Here is a 21,801-nt window from a genome sequence, read left to right as displayed (position 1 = left end):
CTAAATCATATTTTATTGTATAGAATTGTGTTTATCTATCCCTCACTAGATTTGTATTTGAGTTGTTTCCACTTTTTGGCTACTATGATTGGTGCTGTTATGAACAGTTTTTTTTAACAAGTTTTTGTGTGGACATGTATTTATTTTCATTTCTTTTCTAGGAGTAGAATTGCAGGGTCATATTGGTACCTCTGTGCTTACTTTTTGAGGTATGGTCACTCTGTTTTCCATTTTGCATTCTCACCAGCAATGCTTTGCTTTCTTTTTATAGACCCCAGAGGAACTGGAGGATGTTTCTGACTTGGAAGAGGAACATGAGGTGCGCAGTCACACCAGCATTCAGACTGAAGGGAAAACTGACCGGGTAAGTCACCTCCCTGAGAGGACAACTATATGCCGTGCCCTCTTCTTGTCAATCATGTAGGCGCTCACAGGTGGGACTCCTGCCTCTGGGGCTGGTTTTGTGAAGCACAGGAAGAAGAGCTTCAGAATCCATGGGCCACAGCATGAGAGGAATTATTTCCTTTACCTTGAAAGCCCACAGGGAGACCATTTCTGATCATGTAGTAAATCACCCCATGCCACTTTTGATGTTTATAGCAGTCATGGGAATATAGAATTCAAATGTGCACACATTTATTTAGATAGAAAAGAGAAACCAAGAAGTTATAAATATACTCTGTAATTCTAGGGGGAAAAACTGAGAAACTACCCCTGTACTTTTCTTCCTTTCTGCCTTGCCCTCTTCTCCCCTTACCCTGAGTGCACACACACACACACACACACACACACACACCTCCAACAATGCTAAACAACTTCTGAATTACTCTGAGGTATTGTATCTCACTTTACTTGCACCCAGTGCTTGGGAACCTGTGAAAGTTTGGTTTCCTAGCCAATGATCATTTGTAACTGCAGACCAGCCTGCGGAACGTGGGTCTAAAAGCCAGGCAGTATAGTATAGCAGCTTAGATTGTCCTGCAACACATCTGAATTAGCCACTCCCTTACTGTGTTACCTGGGAAACTCAGCCTTTCTCTAACTTGGTTCGTTGATTTATAAGGTGAGGATAGTACTAGTACTCTCTATATGTGGATTATTGTGCAAATAACTAAATTAACTAGTAGAGCCCTTAACACATGGCTTAGCTCATAGTAAGTTCTCAATAATCATTAGTTATTATTTGTAGCTATAGTAGTGATAGTATAATTATCATCAGCATTATTACTATTATTAATTAGCTAAATTCAGTGACATTACATTTGGAGGTGGATAGAAAAAGATGAATTTAAGAAAGTTGCATGTCTTTTTTAAGTTTATTTATTTATTTTTGAGAGGGAGAGAGAGAGAGAGTACCAGCAGGAGAGGAGCAGAGAGAGAGGGAGACACAGAATCTAAAGCAGGCTCCAGGCTCTGAGCTGTCAGGGCAGAGCCCAATGTGGGGCTCAAATTCATGAACTGTGAGACACAACTACAGCTGAAGTTGGATGCTCAACTGACTGAGCCACCCAGGCTCCCCAAAAGTTCCATGTTTTCAAATATTCAGATTACTTAGAACTGATATATATTAGTCACGACACCTGTGCTTTCTTAGAAATGTTGGTTTTCTTGAGTTTCCATTCCTTGCTGATTATTTGGATTACTTCCCAGCCCTCTAGAAACCAGTTCATGCTGGGAACTGCCTAGGAGCACCCAGCATCTAAAAGAAGTTTTCTTCAAATCTAGTAGGCATCTTTGGAATGAGATCAGTTTTTACAAATGGCAATGGGATTGGGAATAAATTTTGCTGATAGTTTAGTTTGCTCATGCTTTCAAGTAAGTGAGTGATTCACTTAGGCTGCTGCTGAGCCACTATAGGTGGAGGGTAGTCAGGACAATACAGAGTAATTGATAGGAGGAAATTTTGTTAAAATAAAGGTAACTTTTAGGATGCTGGGATTAGGATAAACATGCCATGTTTCTCATTCTGTATCATCACATGTATACAATGAAGCCTTGGTTAAGACCTTAAAACTTAGAAACTTCAAAGTACTTCATCTGAAAAATGAGAAGAATAATATCTTACCTTCTCACAGCATAACCTCAAAGATAATAACCTCAAAGAAGGTGATGCATATGAAAGTGTTTTATAAACTTTATAATTATATGCCAAGAAATTAAGCTTCTTATTACTACTATTTGATTTGTATTTTTGTTCTTCACTGGGGTTACAGGCCAGCTAGATGGCCACCTGATTATAGTAGGTTAAGAAGTTGATGATCTCCATGGTCCTGGATCTTAAGAATCTTTCATAGAAGGCACTGCTTCTAACCTTGTAGAAATCATCCCAAAACTTCTCTGCATTCTGGATTTGTGTTCCACTGTGCACATTTCCCTGACAGGCCAGTTCATTTGGAATGCCCCTGGGCAACACCCTCACTACTACCTAGTGGCAAGATAGATCCCTTCCCATCACATCTACTGGGAACAATGTTATATTCAACCTGACCACTCTCTGCCCTAGTAAATCTCTCTGTATAAAATGTGAATATCTTAGATTTTATTCACTTCCTGCCTTGAGGCTTCTCTGAAATTGCTGTGTGGAATCCCTCAGGAAGCTATTCAGATATTCTAATACATGCACAATCTTGTGTGAAGCATTAACACTCCACAGAGCAACCTTGGTGAATACTCTTATATTCCTTGGATGGACTATTTTGCATTTTCCATAGGCACTCAAAGGATTCAGAGGGAGATCAAGCCCCACTGGTACCATGGTGACCAGCTTGATAATATATCTTTGGAATTGCCCTCCTTGTTTTCCATATCCATCCTTCCCAGGTTCCCAGTTCTGTTCCCCAAGATTTCATCCCAGAATAAGCTACCTTCCATTCTTAGACTCTGCTTTTGGGAGAAAACGAGAAAAGATAGTCACAGTATATAAACTAAATATCACATTCACTTTGATATATTGATACATTATCCCAGTTTTACTAATAAGATCACTGAGGCACAGCTTTATATAACTTGTCTAGTAAGTGGATTATGTTTTCTGATTAAGAACTTTAGTGATTACCACATATCAATTTACTTAAAATACAGAGTTAGTGGAATGAATCTTTTATTAACAAGCAACAAACCACCACCACCCCATTAAACTTGATTCATCATCAATGGAATGGAAGAGAAGAGAGTAAAAGGTGCTGCAGTCATCTGAGAAATGGAGGAAGGATACAAATTTTCTTTTAAATTTAAAGAGTAATTAGGTATAGTACAGACAATTTAACTCAAATAACAACCTTTTATTGGATATCTGTCTTGTGAGTTCATTTTGCATTCATGGCAGGCCAGCTTAAACTGTCCCTCACCCAAACCACCTGACCAAAATGATCACGTTTACCTATGTTTTATGAGCTCTCTTAGGCATCTTGCATCCCCAACAGGCTCCATATTCTCCATAGTTGTGTCTCTGTGCTTGGAATATATTTCTATGCTCAATCTCATATACATTTGATACTCTGTCTCTGTATTCTATCCAGCATTCCTGAAGCCTGTATCCATTGGACTGAGTATATCTTTTGACACATTTCCCTGATACCATCCAATTTGGGAAGATACCGTAAAATTTTGAAGTGGACTCTGTTGAGAATTTTTTGAATACATGCCATGCTTCATGAGGAATTTCTGGTTACTGAATCAGACATGCATTTGGGTCCTTTTTTGCTGGCTGCTCTTATTAAAGAGTAAATGCTTTTTTGATTCTTGAATAATGCAGACTCTGCTGTATAGAACACGGAGTAGAACGAATTTCAGGCACTTTTTAGTAATGGAATGACAGTTATGTATTATCATTTTCCTCTCTGCACTTCACTGCCAGTAGTTGTGGCTCAATATCATCTGTTATTGTTGTCATCAGTGGCAAATGCCACTGGGCATTGTAAAGGTGTATAAGCAACAAATAATGATTTAGAGTCCATGGTCAATGAGAGTGAAATACTAAAAGACCAATAGTGCATGCCTTATGAAGTAGCAGAGGAACAGAAGTGGAAATTAGTGATTATCTTAATTATTAAACACGGATACTCACTGGACCAATACTGTGATTATATCCAGTAATCAGGCATTCCACAGTGGTATAGAGTATGATTTTGCTATAGATTTATAGAACATTCTTTAAAGCTCTAATTGTTTATTCTGTTCATGTTCTTACCAAGTATGAAATAGAAATCTGTTATCTTAAAAACTCTAATTTGAAAGAGACATGAAAATAGACTCCTGTTAAGATCATCAAATTCCCAAACTTACTGATAAGATGACTTTTTGCTAAGTCCTAAAAGCTTTCTAAAAGATTATACTAAATACATGCTAACTCATCATTTCTATTTAAACAAGAGTGCCAGTTATCATTTAACATTTACAGCTTACAGAATGTTTACCAGTTGGTGTCTTATTTCACAAAAGCCCTGTTTTTTTTTTTTCTCCTTGATTTTACTAATTAGGGAATTTAACTCAAAGAAGTTCAATAGTTTGTGCAAATCATGTCAACTGGAACCAAATCCCAGGTCTTCTGGCACAAACCACTCTCTTTCCAGTACAGCCCAGCAAATTTGGGTAGAATCTTACCATCCCATAAGATCTCATTGCCCTCCTATTGTTACAGCCAGTATAATGGAGTTGATATTATAAGTCCTCTACTAGAAAAATGACTTTTGAAACTGAAGACTATAAACCTAAGTATCAAATCTGCTTAAGTCTCACAAGTTTCAAAATGTCTCAACATTACAATCTTCCGTTAATAACCAAATCATTTTGTTGATTACCATTTGGAAACTACATGGTGATGTCTGGACAGTCATCCCTGGTGGCTTGACAGTCTCCCTGGTGGATCACTTCACCTTGAAGAAATGGAGTATTAATCAGATAGAGTCAGACAGTGTCAGACCTTGTAGGACAACAATCCTGGGTCTCCAAGCACAGAATCCACAAACCTCAGTCTCTTATCACAATGACCTCTGTGATATTTCAATCCAGGGAGTATTTTGATTTCTAGATTTCCACCCTCCCTCTCATTTACTGTCTGCAGTAGGGGCAGCAGTAGCAAGGGGCTCCCAGGAAATAAATAGTGTCAGCAGGGTGATGGCTAAAAATATGTTTCCCATGCCTACCTGAAGGACAACTGTAGTTTTAGAGAGATTTAGTAGAACAGATTGCAAGAGAGTTTTGCGAGTGGAATGGGTGAGCAAGTGGCTGATCTCCACTAGCATTGCCTTATACTGTACAGATGTATGAACTTGGGAGTTATATAAGCCTTGATTCAAATCTGGGTTCTACCCATTATCATCCATATGACACTGAACACATTATTTACATTTCTAACTGTTTTCTCATCTGTAAAATTGTGATAATAGTATCTGTTATCTAGATAATACTATCCAGATAATAGTATCTATTTTCTTGTTTTTCGTGAACATTAAACTAGGTACATGAAAAATTTCAGTTCAGTTCCTGGCACATAGGAAGTGCTCAATACATTGTGATTTTTCTAAAAAAAATGAATGGCATGATAAATGTAGATTTGTGTGGTAGTATTATGCTTTGGCTTCCTTTTGAGTAGCTCAAGAAGCTTCATCAAGGCAAGTCTCAGTCTTCTAGTATGAGACTCCTTTGGTTTCTTGGTTTTGTGGTGTGAAACATTTTGACATGCTGGAAATTCTATTACCAAAGTCCTTTGAAGGAGTTTTTTTCCTTAGGAGAAGGACTTATCAGAAACTGCTTTTTCAGGTTAGAAGGAAGATGGCATTAATGTGATTTTTAATGATGCTGGCACTTTCATGTACATCTAATTCACATACCTCATGTACAACTGAAATAGCGATCACAAAAAAAAAAACAACAACAACAACAACAAAAAACAACTCTTGATAGTAGGATAAAGCAGAGAATTTGACCCAAGAATTGTCAAGTTCTAATTTTGTTCATTATTGAATGGCTGGCCCTGCATTGTGAGGTTTTGTTCTTTTCTTTGTGGAATTTTGGTACTGTGGTTATCTGTTGTTTCTTCTCTCTCTCACAGTCCTCATTTATCTTCATCAAATTATATAGGACTTAATTTCCAAAGTTTGTGGTACGTAGGCAAAAACAAAAGAAAAAGAAAATTCATCCTGATATTTATAGGATGCACGTTAGAATCAGTTTTGCAAGTAGTCACTTAAAACTGCCTTTTATTGAGTGAAATGTTGCCATTTGCAACAACATGGATAGATCCAAAGAGTGTAAGGCTAAGTGAAATAAGTTGGTCAGAGAAAGACAAATATCATATGATTTCACTCATATATGGAATTTAAGAAATAAAGCAAATGAACAAAATTAAAAAAAGATAAAAACCAGAAAACAGTCTCTTAACTATAGAGAACAAACTGATGGTTATCATAGGGGAGTGAAATAGGTGAAAGGGGATTAAGAGTACACCTATCTTAATGGCCCTGAATAATGCAGAGAACTGTTTAGTCACTCTATTGTACAACTGAAACTAATATAACACTGTATGTTAACTATACTGGAATTAAATTAAAAAATGAAATAAAATTGCTGTTTATTTCTCTATTCCTTAGAACATATATCCTAGTGATTCTTTCCTCTGCCTATACAGCTTGAAAGCCAATAGGTCTCAAAAAAATAAAAGATTTTGTTCTGTCTCGCACAATTTAAACTTTGATCATACTGTCTTGTAGATGAAGAGTGAAAAAGGGAACTCATTTAACATTACTGACCAAAACCAGGTTTTCTTTTTTAATGTTTATTTGTTTTTGACAGAGAGAGAGAGAGAGAGAGAGAGAGAGAGAGAGAGACAGCGCACAAGTGAGGCAGGGCAGAGAGACAGGGGGCAGAGGATCTCAAGCGAGCTCTGATGCGGGACTCAAACTCATGAACTGTGAGATAGTGGCCTGAGCCGAAGTCGTATGCTCAACCAGCTGAGCCATCCAGGCATCCCATCAAGGCCAGATTTTTATTTGCAAGTACTTGAAGCTGTCGTCTCTAAGTGCTGAAATTCAGTTTAGTGACCATAACATTAAAAACAAAACTCTTAAAGATTTATAATTTCAATTGTAGTCAGAGTATATTTCAGCAAAAAATTATACCACCTTTTTGAAGATAGATTATTCATCATATTTACTGTTGACCCAAAAATAAAGACAGCATAACATGTAGTCTTTAAGATTTGTCATATTTTGAATGTTATATTCCCTTAAAAGCATATAACTTGTAAATCTGCTCTGTCTTAAAGAATATCTTTGAGAACATTGATTCTATATAAGTTCTATACATAGAAGAAAATTAGGACAGAAATAAGAACAGTTGCCTAGGTTACTGGACACAGCCTCAAAACGTCAATGCAGCAAATGAATTGGAGCATATCAAATTTTAAAATATAGAAGATGTTTCTTGGGGTAAAAAAAAATAGCCATGTACCCTCTAACTTCATGTTGGTGATTAGGAGAATGTCCTCCTTGCTGCTTTTTAAAAATGCAGCAAGCTGAATATTCTCCATCATAACAATAGAAAAATTCCCATGAGTGGGTGGTTTATTTTAAAAATTGGAAGCATTTTAATAGGCTCCATTTATTTTCAGTATACACTCTCAATAACTCAAGCTTATACTAAATTAACATGCAAAATATGGTAAGACACGACCTCATTACCTTTTTCATGATATAATTTGGTTTAGGTTACTATGAAAAACACAACTTGCATAAGCCTGGATGAAATTACATTATTCAAGCAGCACTACACTAGGCAGTGCGTTTTCTCTTCATTGGTTTCTTTAATTTCTATTGTGTACTTGGCAGTAACTCTGCTTTCCTGTCTCTCTGGGTAACGATTCTCAATGCTTCATGGTTTCCTCTTCCTCTATCCACTTTGCAAACATTAGGGTTCACTGAAGTTCTGATCTAAACCCTCTAGTCCTCCAATTCTTCCCAGTTTTCCTGAACACTCTCATAGAGTCCCAAGATTTCAAATGTCTTATATAGGTAAGTGAATGTAGCCACATCCTGTCTCATGAGCTCTGGCTACTTACATTGCAGGCCTGTGGTTTCCTCTCCTCTCATGGCTTATAGGCTCCTGTGGCACTCACTGTTCCCAAGCCTGAATGCATCACCATATCCCACAAATCTCCTTTAACTCCTATACCCCTTATAACACTTCTGTACTTTGGATCTAACACATCTGAACCCGGGAATATATTTTTTTTACTCCCTTCCACAGCTAGTCATACACCACATTCAAGCTTTACTATCTTCTAAATATTTTCAGAACTTGTCTGTTTTTTAACTACCTCCACTATCACTACTTTCAAAGAAAATTTCACACGGGGAAAAACTGAACAGGAAGGGAAGACTTTATTCAGGGCTATTGCAGTAGGGGAGAGAGACCAGAACTTTGTCTGAATTCAACTCTCCTAGAACAAAGAGCTGAAAGTTTTTCAGAGATAGGGTAACAGAGATTGTAGTCCATTCATTTTTGCTAATTGGCTTTACCCAAAGGAAAAGTGAATTTTTTTTCTGTCTTCATGACAGCAGGTACATATACACCTTGGAGCAAGGTGCCCTTTAAAGTTAGGTACCGCCCTCCCACAAAGCCTGGGAGGTAGAGGCTCTATCTTCCTTGACAATTGCATTTAAACGGGATAGCTCCCTGGTTTTTGAGAAAGACATTCCTTGTTTGTAAAGCTGTTGAGAAGCATTTAGAAATATTTACTTGCATCTTAAAGATGCAAAGAAAGAATTTACAACTACAAGTTTTATAATTGCCATTAAGAAAAGGGAGGTCAGGTGCCTAGAGTTGGAAAGAAGCCTGTCTAAAATTTAGTCAAGCTGAGGATAATGTTAACACCATCTGGGTCACTATCTTAGTTTAGGTCCTAGATTTTCTTTAGAGGGCTCCTAAATTGTCTCCTGCCTTTAGTAAACTTCCATTCTCTCACTTGAACTTGAGATCATATTTCTAAAGCGCTAAATCTGTCACGTATCACCATGCATAAAACCCCTTCAAGGTGTCAGTGTCTCCCCTTGCCCTTAGCATGAAATCTGGTCCTTTAATGCCCTATGTAAGAGAACCAGGTTCTGCTCCCTGCCTCATATTTCACACTTTCTCTCCCACCCCTCCCTGTATATGGAAGTCTTCCTTCCTATAAGCACCAGGCTCTCCCTCACATCTCTCTCTGAGGCATACAATTTCCTCAACTCCCCATCCTCCTTCTCTTTGCCAATAAATACCTGCTCATCATTACAATTCCAGATTAACCTAGACTTCACTAATACAAATCTAAGTGTAGTTTCCTTCCAACATTCAGGCCTGAATCTGAATGTAACACATGGAGATTCCCATATCATGACATTCATTGTTCATGCATAATTTCTTACATAATGGCTTTTCTTCTCCACTCATTAAACCTCACTAAACCTCATTAGTGCAGGGAACATGGTTTTAGTCTCATTTAGTGTTCTGTTTACAGAACATCACACACTGGCTGGTACAGGTATATGAGAGAGCATGAAGAGAACCTTCCTTTGGTAAGACACCTTGCCTCAAATCTATACTAGTTCCTCAATATTTTGACCCTAGGGGATTTCATTAATTTCTTTCTTGCTCTTTCTTCCAATGCTTGTACCTACTTGTGCCAGATAAATCTTACTGTAAATTGCTAGGTCACTACTCTGAAATATTCAGTGGCTCTCTACTACCTAGTTCCTGCTAGCATAAACATTAATTGCTCTGCCTTTTTTTGCTAAAGTCCTTTACAGTGCCCCCTTGTTCCTGGCTCTATAAAGCATACAAATCCAAAAACCTGTTTATTATTTGTGGAAATGATTCTTGTGTTCCTGATCATTAGGGCTATCCCCGAGGCTGTGTTTGTGATCTTTTCCATGTCTGAATTGTCAACCTTTTGTCTTTTTTATTCCCTCCAATACAAAAGTTTTTCAAGATGAGCTCAACTCCCTTTATTTCCATGAAGTTTTCTTTACACTTAGTCCTTTTGATTTAATGATACAAAACCTTCTGCTGACAGACCATCTAAAGGACAGATTACTTACTCCTTTTGGGATTTTTAAAAATTTTTATTTATTTTTGAGAGAGAGAGGGAGAGAGATAGAGAAAAAGAGAGAGAGGGGTCAAGAGAGAGGGGAACAGAGGATCTGAAGCAGGTTCCATGCTGACAGCAGCAAACCTAATGTGGGGATCAAACTCATGAACTGTGGCAAACTCACCAACTGTGAGATCATGACCTGAGCCAAAGTCGGATGCTCAACCAACTGAGCCACCCAGGCACCCATCCTTTTGGATTTTTACATGCTAAGGTCACTATGCTGTATTTCTATTTATCATGAAGTAGTGTACCTGAACAGTGTCACCTTTTTTCTTATTCAAATTCTTTACTCAAATTGAGATTTAGTATCATTCCATTGATTAAAGAAGTTGGTGTCTAAAAATCTGGGCAAAGAAAATTAAGTTTAAAACATTGCGTATTATTTTATCCCAAAATTCTTACAGTAGAATTCTGTTAATAAATACATCTTGAGATTTCAATCCAAGTATAATTGTTGACAAATATCTAAACATTTATCAAATAATGGAATTATATTAAAATACATATATTTTCACCCTGCCTTGATTTCTGGGAAATTCCAAGTTAAAATTAATGCCTAGTAACTAATATTAAATGCCCGGTGTATTTGTCTCTGTTCCTATTCAAGTGTCTTATTTTTTTAAAAAATAATTAATCTCAAATACAAATTCTACTTAATAATATTTAAAAGATATCATTTTATTACCGTTATTATCGTTCTTGTCACCAATGAGGTAATATATTTTAGAGTAAGAGGAGGAAGTAAGCATATCCAGTGTAGGGGCACCTGGCTGGCTCAGTCAGTAGAGTGTGTGACTCATGATCTCTGGTTCCTGAGTTTAAGCCCCACACTGGACACAGAGTTCACTTAAAAAAAAAAAAAAGTATATCCAGTATTACATCTTTTTACTGTAATTACAATGTCTATAATTTAAGACTAAATCTCTTCACTATTTTATTTAACTATAGAGTTGAACCTTGGGCTTTATAAATGTACATATCCTATTTTTTAACATTATTGAATAACCCAAAAATTTATGTCTGGAGTTATTTATAAGGCCACAGGAATTTAAGTGATATATTGTGATATTTATATGTGACTTACTTGCTAGTTACTGAAATAAGCCTTCCACCAAGGTTTAAATAGAGTGTTTTCTACTCATTGATGAATTCACAGCAGGGGAAATAGCAAGTAGAAATGCCTTGGAGGCAAATGTTAGTGAGGCAAAAGGAGATCTGACACTAAAAAGGAAGGCTGATCTTGTAAGGAACATAAACCGTTGCAAGAAATTTACTGTTATTTTGAGTAGGATGGGAAGCGAGCAGAGGGCTTTGAGCCAGAGAGTGACATGATATGACTTATGCTTTAAAGGGGTCATTCTGAATGCTGTATTGAAAACAGTCTGAGAAGTGGTACAGGAGGAAGCAGGAATGTAGAATGCCAATGCTGTTATCTGGGTGAGAAATCATAGAGGCCGAGAAAGGGTTTTAGAAATGGAGAAGCTGAGAGTTGTTGATTGAGCGAGCATATATGGCAGTGGTGAGTTAACCGAATGTGGTGAAGAATTAGATACTGAGTATGAGAGAGAGAAAAGAGTCAAGGACAGCACACCATTTTTGGCTTGAGAACTGGGAATGTGGACTTGCCACTTATGTTGCTATGGGAGAGAATGAATTGAGCATATTGGAGATGGTAGGAGATGAGAAATTAATTTTACATATGTCGTGTCTAAAATGTCTATTAGACTACCAAATGAAGAAGTCAGGTAGGTGGATTTGAAATTTATAAAGTAGAGTGGAATTCCCCCACATGCATAGCTTTATATTACAGCTTTTTTCCAAAATTTTATTTATTGACTTTCAGAGACAGAGAGAGAGAGAGAGAGAGAGAGAGAGAGAGAGACTGAGCAAGGGAGGGGCAGAGAGAGAGAGAGGGAGAGAGAAGGAATCCCAGACAGGCTCTACACCAGTAGTGCTGAGCTGGAGGCAGGGCTCAAACTCACAAACTGGAAGATCATGACCTAAGCCAAAACCAAGAGTTCATCACTTAACTGACTGAGCCACCCTGGTGCACCTATATTATAATTTTATAATCTATTCTGACATTGAAGTGTTATATATTACGTGGTGACATTTTTTTTTACTCTCAAATAAATTGATATTTTAACTTTAGGTCTAGTTTCCTTCTAGTTTCAGATGTCATGCCCCATACATCTCCTCTTCTGACACACTTGCTCTTCCGAATGTCAAAATCTTTGGAAGGCCACCACTAATTCCCCTGCTTAAAACTGCAACACCATTCCTAACCCACATATAAACCTCTTCACCTCTCTTTTTTATTTTTCTCCATAGTACTTCTTTCACTGTCTGACATACAACATATATACTTGTTTGTTTTGTCATGTACTGGATAGTGAATTCAATGATAGCTACAACTTTAATCTTTATTTCTCCCTTTTATATATTCCCCATACTTAAAACAGTATTGGGCACATAGTAAATAGGCTGTAAATATTTACTAAATGAATGAATGAATGAATGAATGAATGAATGAGTGAGTGATGTTGACCATAAATGTCCTTTGGGAATAGGAACATGCACGGAAAATTTGGGGGAGGGATGTTGTCTTAGATACAGCATTTGTATCTAACCAATTACTTGCCTACAAAAATAAATGGGAGGGGCACCTGGGTGGCTCAGTCAGTTAGTTAAGTGTCTGACTCTTGACTTTGGCTCAGGTCATGATCTCACAGTTTGTGAGTTCAAACCCCACGTTAGGCTCTGCGCTGACAGTGGGGAGTCTACCTGGGATTCTCTCTCTCCTTCTCTCTCTGCCCCTTCCCCAGTTGTTCTCTCTCTCTCTCTTTCTTTCAAAACAAAAGTAGTAATACTAAAAAAAAATGAAAAAAATCAGATAATTATAATTTTGTTGAAAATAATGTTTTAGTAAAGAATTACCCATATGACAGTCATTTGGAAAAATCTTCTGAAGCGAAAGTATTTAAGTGATTCTCTGCCCTTGTCCAGTTTGGAGGTGTTTGTGATGGACACCTGGCTTCCAAGTTTTGCCCTTACTTCCCATTATCTGAATTATTCTCATTGAAAAAGTTGTATTTCTTTAATGGTGAAAATTTAACATTTATAAAGTAAATAGTTTTGAATCATTTGTCTCTGGTAAAATATGAAATATGTGCTTACTTCTTTTCCTATTAAGGACAATGTGTATCAAGTAATGGTTAAGGTACTCAAAAAAAAAAGAGCTGAAAATAAAATATTCTTTTAAAAAATCCTCTGATAGTCTAAAAAATACCTTTGTACACTGAAATTACCACAGTCCAAGTCTAGGCTTTTATATATGGATATTTTTAATCAGTGATTGATTATTAATATGTGTTTATTTTTTTAGAAGTATGAACATGTGTGTCTTTCAATGAGTTGCATAGGTGGAAACACTATATATATCTAAGGTTTGGTTAAAATCCTGTGTAAATATGAATGGATAGAGAACATAAAAATTTCCCTCAGAGTGGAGTCATCCACTCTATAAAGCTCATGTACTTACAGGAAGTAGGGATTTTTATTCAAGTATTCAAGTATAATTAGCATACAGACAGTATACGTATATAACATATTACTTATAGTGTTTTATTAGTTTCAGATGTACAATACAATGATTCAGTAATTCTGTACATTTCTCAGAGATCATCAAAATAAATGTACTCTAAATTCCCTTTATCTATTTCACCTTATCCCCCCCTCCACCTCTCCTCTGGCAATTACCAATTTGTTCTCCATATTTAAGAGTTTGGTTTTTTGTTTGTCTCTGTTTTTTCTTTGTTTGTTTTGTTTCTTAAAGTCCACATATGAATGAAATCCTATGTTGTCTGTCTTTTTCTGACTTACTTCACTTAGCATTGTATGTACCCCCTTTATTTATAGCAGCATTATTTATAATAGCTAAATTCTGGAAGCAGCCCAGTTGTCTGTCAATAGATGAATGGGTACAGAAGATGTGGTCTGTATATACAATGGAATAATTAATCAGCCATAAAGAAGATTAAAGCTTTGCCAACTGCAACAACATGGATGGACTTAGAGAAAAAGGGACTTTATAAAGTCATACCTGGACATGTCTCCCCATGTCTGATTCTAAGATAATTGAAAAAAAAGAGAGCAAAATTTTTGGAGTTAGACTCCCAAGTTTGAATCCTGTTTCTGACACTTACAGCTGTTGACATTCAGCAAGTTACCTGTTGATCTCAGTTTGCTTATTTTTAAAATAGAACTACTCACACCATAGGATTATTGTGAAGCTTATGAGTTAATATTTGTAAGGAGTAGCACATAGTTAAGTGATAAAACTTAAGTGACCCCCTGTTATGATGATCATTACCACCAATACCACGATTACTGCTCTCATCATCATCATCATCATCATCATCTTCATCATCATTTGTGAATGGATTCACATTTATAACCTTTCTGTTAATTCTTCAGATTGGCAATATTCACTTTCCTGATTCGTCCTCTTCAAATTTTTTGGAACACTTGGTGGACAGCCAATCTGATTGACTAAGCCAAATAAATTCCTCCCTATTTGTAAAGCCCTTTGCATAGGATTTTTTTCATGGGTTAACTTGTGGATGGGTGACCTTTGTGTCAGATACCTGCACTTGCCCAGTTTTACGCTGAAGCTGAAAACAAAAGGAACTCTATGTTGTTTCCTAGCATAGAAAATTACAACAGGAGCAATCTCAGGTTATTAGGGGACATTGGGTGTGTTGGATGTTAAGATAGGCACACAAAGCATAATGTTACAAAAAATCAATGCCAGACTGTTCCCAGGGAACTAAGAGTCATCTGTATCCAAGAAATGTCCAGAAAGCACTTGCTTGTATGATTCATGGTCCTCGGTTATTTAGAGCTTGTAATCTAAGACAGGGCATTTGGAATGTAAAAAAGGAATATGTGGTCCACAAAACAGAAATTTGAAGACATGACATTTGGCTGATAAAATATTCACATTCCACACTAATAAAGGCAAGTACATAGAACAAGTAGGAAATCTGAGTAAATTCTAGAAGTCTATAACTTGAGAATACACAGCAACTCTCTATCCAGGCTGTGTAGATAAGGAGAGACACTCAAACTTTTCCTTATCACTCCAGGGGATTAGGTAAAGTGTAAATTATGTACTTTCAAAGCAACAATTGAATAGAAGATTTTTATACCTTTGTTCTCCAGCTACCATCAGCCCATCTTTGAAATTAAAAGTGACAGATTTTTAATCTTCTCTCTTCTCTCTTAGACTTAATTAGAGATAAGGTGTCCAAACCCCTTTTACAGCAAAATCCAGTGTACAGGGAGAATAAAGAACCTCGGTGGAAACAAAGTGCTTTACAGTGTCAATTGACTTGAAGTTTAAAACTTTAAAAGAAAGAAAATCCTCTAAAATTAGCAAGAAGACATAGTTACCTTTTTTAAAAGTTTATTTATTTATTTTGAGAGACAGAGGGAGTGCAAAGGTGGGGAGGGGCAGAGAGCAAGGGAAAGAATCCCAAGCAGGCTCCTCTGTCAGCATAGAACCCCACGGGGGATTCCATCTCACAAACTGTGAGATCATGACGTGAGTTGAAACCAAGAGTCAGTCACTTAACCAACTGAGCCTCCCAGGTGCTCCAGACATATTTACCGTTTTAAGTTCTTATTAAAACTGTGAACGACACTGATCTTTGGCTTTCTGATGGAACTTTAAAGTTTTATGTATTACCAAAATTGACTTTGATGATGTCAATTTTTAATTCCTCCATGTCCTGCTGTGCTAAAATTGCATATCTATTCCTTTGTCATAGATATATGTATTTGAATAAACATGTCATTTTTATAGCCTATTAAGTTAATACAAAAGATTATATTTGAAATTAGTTATATGTGACTCTTGGGAGACCATGATCATAGAGTTGGCATCTAAAATATACTATAGGGAAGTTGGAATTAGCACAGCCTTCCATGGAGGAGTCAGTAGGACAAGAAAATATATTCCTATTTTTAAAAAAAATTCCAAATTTATTTTCAAAAGTTGCATCTTTTATCTGTAACATATATGGGTATGCCCTGGTATATTACAGTCACCTACTCTGCTGATGATGAAAATAATAGAAGTGGCAGCAACAACCTAACAATTATTTACCAAATGCTTAATATGTAGCAGGTACTTTAAATTTGTTAAATGTCTCCACAACCACCCTTTGAAGTATATATTAATATCCTCACTTCAAAGATATAGAAAAAGAGACACACGGTTATGTAAGTACCAAATATCACGTAGTGCGAGGTAATAGACTTGAAATTGATTGAGATGTGCCTGCTTCAAAGACCTGCATGTTTTCCTGTTCTTCCACTGCCCCACATAGCCACCCTTCCTACAGACCAGGCTTTAGATGGGACCACTTGAACAAAATCAATCTGCATACTGGCAAAAAAGTGCTACATTTATGGGAGACTAGGATTCATATGAGAATTTGACTTTAAAATCCCAATCAAAATGGCAGGTAACTTCATTTTGAAATTGAACTTGATGGAAGCAGAATCAGGGCTGTTATTACACCTGCTGTCCGTATCCATTTGCTTGCAATTGTATAGCCACGAGATTAGTGTGCTTCCAATAACATGACAAAGCTAATAAAGACTGTTACTAAAATTTCTTACAATTATATAAAATGATGGTGTACCTGGCTGGCTCAGTTGGTAGAGCTTGAGACTCTTGATCTTGAGGGGTTGTGAGTTCAAGCCCCACATTAGGCATGGAAACTATTTTAAAAAATAATGATTTAAGATTATATAAAATGGGATGATGGGGGCACCTGGGTGGCTCAGCTGGTTGAGCATGCGACTTTGGCTCAGGTCATGATCTCCCAGTTTGTGGGTTCGAGCCCCGCGTTGGGCTCTGTGTTGACAGCTCAGAGCCTGGAGCCTGCTTCAGATTCTGTCTCATTCTCTTTCTTCCCTTCCCCTGATCACTCTCTGTCTCTGTCTCTCAAAAATAAATAAATGCAAAAAAAAAAATTAAAAAAAAAGTAAAATGGGATGATGGAGAACAGGGATTCCATTTCCAGAGAGTAGTTTCTTTTTTTTTTTTTTAATATGAAATTTATTGTCAAGTTGGTTTCCATACAACACCCAGTGCTCATTCCAACAGGTGCCCTCCTCAATACCCATCACCCACCCTCCCCTCCCTCCCACCCCCATCAACCCTCAGATTGTTCTCAGTTTTTAAGAGTCTCTTATGTTTTGGCTCCCTCCCTAAGTTTTTTTTTTCCTTTCCCTCCCCCATGGTCTTCTGTTAAGTTTCTCAGGATCCACATAAGATGGAAACATATGGCATCTGTCTTTCTCTGTATGACTCATTTCACTTAGCATAACACTCTCCAGCCCCATCCATGTTGCTACAAAAGGCCATATTTCATTCTTTCTCATTGCCACATAGTATTCCATTGTGCAGAGGGTAGTTTCTAAAGCCATGAAGAACTCCTTTTATTCTGTTTGCTTTTATTTTTATAAAAGGCACCAACAGGTAAACAAAAGGGCACTGGCTTTAGAGTCATTATTGCTTGATTCCTTTTGCTAATAACTATATGACCCTTAGTAATTTATTTCTCTGAGACCTTTTCCCCTTCTATATCAATTTAGACAATACATACCTTGAAGTATTATAGTTGGAAAGAATGTATGTAAAGGATCTAGTACAGTGATAGAAACATAATAGGCACCTAACACATAGTTTTATTCATGTATTGTGTTTATAAAATACAACAATGTCTAATCATAAGGGACTCACATCTTGTGTAGTGAATTAAGTATGAGTCCTCTAAGTTAAGGTGAACCAGAGTAGGTTAAAAAAAAAAGTTTATGTTTTAATTTGCAGGAAGGAATAGAGAAACAGGCATAAAGAATAAAAAATGAAAGAGGAGGGAAGGAAAGAAAGAAGGAAGGAAAGAAGGAAAGGGATGTTATCTTGAGGTAGGGAAAACCCTCTATTTATCAGGAGTGATAGTGTGCAATAAACTGAAAAATATAACTAACACAATGTGTACTAGATAAAAAGAGTAAATATTTATTTTTGTGACCTCGGGATGATAAAGAACTCTCTATGATACCAAACACAGAAAAGCAAAGGAGAAAGCAGGCAAACTTTACTCCTGATAACACACAAAAAAATAAATGAAAACAAACAAAGCCCAAGATTAAGCCTGAAAAACTGTTAAAATACATCAATTTGGAGAGCTAATGATCACAATTTACGTAAGAAAATGTTTATATATAAACAGATTTTCACCAATGAGAAAAAAAAAATGACTCCATTTCCACCACCTTACCTCCCGCCAACAGAAAAATGGGTGTAGGACCGGAAGAGGGTAGTCACAAAACAGACACGTGCATTTCCAATGAACATGTACATAGTTGCTCCCTCTCATCAGATTACACACATGCAAATGCAAACAGCAATGAAATACTGTCTTCTAACATATTTGCAAAAGTAAAAGATTGTTGATCTTCACTGTCAGAAAACTTTTTTGGAACGTGGACACTTATACACAGTTTGTAGGGATATTAATTGGGGTAAACTTTCTGAAGAAAAATTGAAAAGTATGCATGGAAAGGCTTTATAAGAGTGTTTCCTCTTTGTCTTTAAGAATTCTTCCTCCAGATACATTTGCAGAGATGTACAAAAGTATCACTGCCTACTCAATACACATAAATATATGCACAGAGACATATGAACATAGATACCTACCTGCCTCTGTGTGTCTGTGTGTGTATGTATGTGTGTGTGTGTGTGTGTGTGTGTATGGAAAATACCTGATAACCACTGAAAACTTGGAAAGAGATGATACTGGAGCTATACAATGAAATAAAATATTTAACGAGATGAAGCTACATTTTACAGACATTGAAATACCATATATTGAGTTTTAAAAATAAGAAATAACAGAACCATATATATACTGTGATCCATTTTTGTAATATAATTTGTAAAAATAATCACATATATATGTAGTATCAAGGATAACCACTACAATATCACTTTCAAATCTTCGGTGTATAAAACAGTATGCTTAAATATACAAGTACTATGTATGAAACTACACAGACAAAAAGAATTCCACCATACTATTTATGCATAACTTTATATACCCATATGGTCCAAATAAATTTTAGGAAAAAAATAGCTACCTATAGTTTTACTATTCAGAGAAAAACCATGGTTACAAATTCATTCCACAAACTAATAAACACATGGAATCTGTGTTAAAGTACCAGAACTCTAGTTAGTGACTAATTTTTCAGTCTGGTCCTAAATGATAGTGTAGAACTTCACCACTGCAAGTCTGTTGCAGAATTATTATTAAAAATGATAAGGTGAAAGCAAAATAAAGGTTGAAAGACAGACTAACACACCAGATATTGTTACTGGTGGGAGAGTTTGCATTTTGTGAATAGTCTTGGTTCTTGGATTTCCCACAAAAGATTTACATGAGGATCCATGCCCGAATAAATACAGCCAGAAGGAAGGTACCAAGCACAAAGCAGGTTATTAAGGACAGTATACTCTCAAAATGGGAGAGCAGGCAGGGTCACAGGTTGCATTTGCACTGCGGTTAAGGGTGTCTTTTTGTTTTATGTTTGCATATGTTATGAGTCATGGCTATGGTGGTCTCTCACTGAGGTTGTTTCCAATCATCACAGGACTCCTCCTGCTGGTTGGAAGGGAGGATTTTGAGTCCTACAATGTTCTTGTCATGGACATCTTCCTCCATGGGGAGGTGGTGGAAAGGTGGTGGTGGTATGAAAACCACAATGTAAATATCTTATAATGAAGCTATAGGTTTCCCTGAGGCGGAGGTTGAAGAGGAGTGCACATGTTCTGCACCCTGTGGCTCTTAGTCTATCAACCTAGTGTACTGGAAACCATAAAGTCAGCATGGTAAAAGCCACAAAGTCAGGATGTTGTGCCCTCAGTCTTCTAATATGTCCCCTATTTATCACCACCTTTGCTTCCAGCTCATATCTAACTATCAATATTACTGGCCCCATAATCTAGTTAGTACATCTGGGGAGCAGTCTGAGCCAGTGTCCACTGACCCTTGGCCAAAACATTAGGCCTGTTGTACTATCGAGATTCTGGATCAGATGATTTCTTATTGTAGGGGCTGTCCATGCCCCGTAGGACCTTTAGCAGCATCTCTGGCTTCTACCCAGTTGAGGCCAGTAGCACCTTCACCCCAGTTGTGACAACCAAACATCCCAGGAGATTGCCAAACAGTGAGGTGGGGCTGAGAGGGTAGGGGCAAGGTGAAACCAATCATTGTACCAGCCATTCTTTCTTGGGAATATTTGTCCTTTTTCCATTTGGGTCCTCCCTAATTATTTTTATGTTAAAATACTCTTCTTCTTTTTAATGTTTATTTATTTATTATGAGAGAGAGTGCAAACAGGGAAGGGACAGAGAGAGAGAGAGAGAGAGAGAGAGAGAGAGACTCCCAAGGAGGCTCTATGTTGTCAACACAGAGGCCAAAGCGGAGCCGGAACTCATGAACCGTGAGATCATGACCTGAGCTAAAATCAAGACTCAAATGCTTAACTGACTGAGCCACCCAGGCATCTCAAAATTCTTCTTTCTTTAAAAAAAATTTATAGTGGTAGCGAATGGTAAGGTTTTATGTGTTAAAGTTTTTCTTCTCCCTTCTTTTTTTGTTTTGAATGTGTGTGGGTGTGTATGGGTGTGTGTTTTATGACCTTACTTGGTAAAAGAGAATAATTTGAGACATATGTTAATCCCCCACTTTTTTAAAAATTTTGTGGTCCTGTGCAATCCCCTGTTTAAGTACCTTTAGAAAAAGAAAACAGTCTATCTCATCTTTTACTTTGAAAATGTTTCTAATTAGTATAGATTTTCTTTGTGAGCTGTTTGTATTGAGGCTGCAACAGACATGGTATATATATCTTTTGCAAAGATTCCTGCAAACACCCTGGAGTTTTACCTTTGAGAGCTTAACTCATTGAGGCCTTAATTTTATTATCTGTTTGTGCTCATCCATAAGCACAGCTTTATCCATATTCTCAGTGCTAAGATAGGCTCATGTGTCAGATGCTGCCTCTTGAGCAGAGTCTCATTTTTAGTTCATGAATGGAATTTTACGTGGAAAAACCTTATATTCTGCTAAGTGTCTTTCAGATCCAGATGTTTGCCTCTTGAAATTCACATTCAGAAGACAAGAAGAATTACGTTTTGTTTATTTAATTTCACTATGTGTTCTGACCATATGGATTTAATTTATACACAGTGAGTGGCTTGCTAGGGCTGCTGATGGGGGAAAGGTATTGCCGTTAACCCTGTGTTTTCGTTGTTGCAACAGCAAAGAAATGTTTTTATACATTTTGAGTCTCAGGCACTAATTGTACCAGATTTTAACATAAATACTCATGTAAAATAATTTCTTTGGAAGTGCAACAAAAGAAAGGAATTAGATTGCTCTGAGTTGCACATGGAGGGAAGAGTCCTTTAATTGAGATCTGACAATGTAATTTAGCAGTCGATTTCAGAACATATCAGTCCTTGTGATATTTATTTGGAGAATTATGATACTATAGGCAGTGTTATGGGAAGCTTAAATATATAAAAATGAGCTGGTTGC

General features: G+C 36.9%; 1 protein-coding gene across 7 annotated transcripts in view; it reads left to right on the top strand.

Annotated features, from left to right (window-relative positions):
• The window catches only part of CTNNA3 (catenin alpha 3), a 1,731,503-nt gene that overhangs the window by 1,543,566 nt on the left and 166,136 nt on the right, over positions 1–21,801 (top strand). For all 7 annotated transcript variants that reach the window (XM_053207653.1, XM_027062103.2, XM_053207654.1 and 4 more), the window contains one exon: positions 272–364. In XM_053207653.1, coding sequence (XP_053063628.1) covers positions 272–364 — 93 coding nt within the window. The remainder of the gene's footprint in view (positions 1–271; positions 365–21,801) is intronic.

This window comes from Acinonyx jubatus, chromosome D2, assembly GCF_027475565.1.
Source record: "Acinonyx jubatus isolate Ajub_Pintada_27869175 chromosome D2, VMU_Ajub_asm_v1.0, whole genome shotgun sequence".
NCBI classification, from domain to species: Eukaryota; Metazoa; Chordata; class Mammalia; order Carnivora; family Felidae; genus Acinonyx; species Acinonyx jubatus.
Note: the sequence above shows the minus strand (reverse complement) of the source record. Positions and strands in the feature narration are given on the sequence as shown.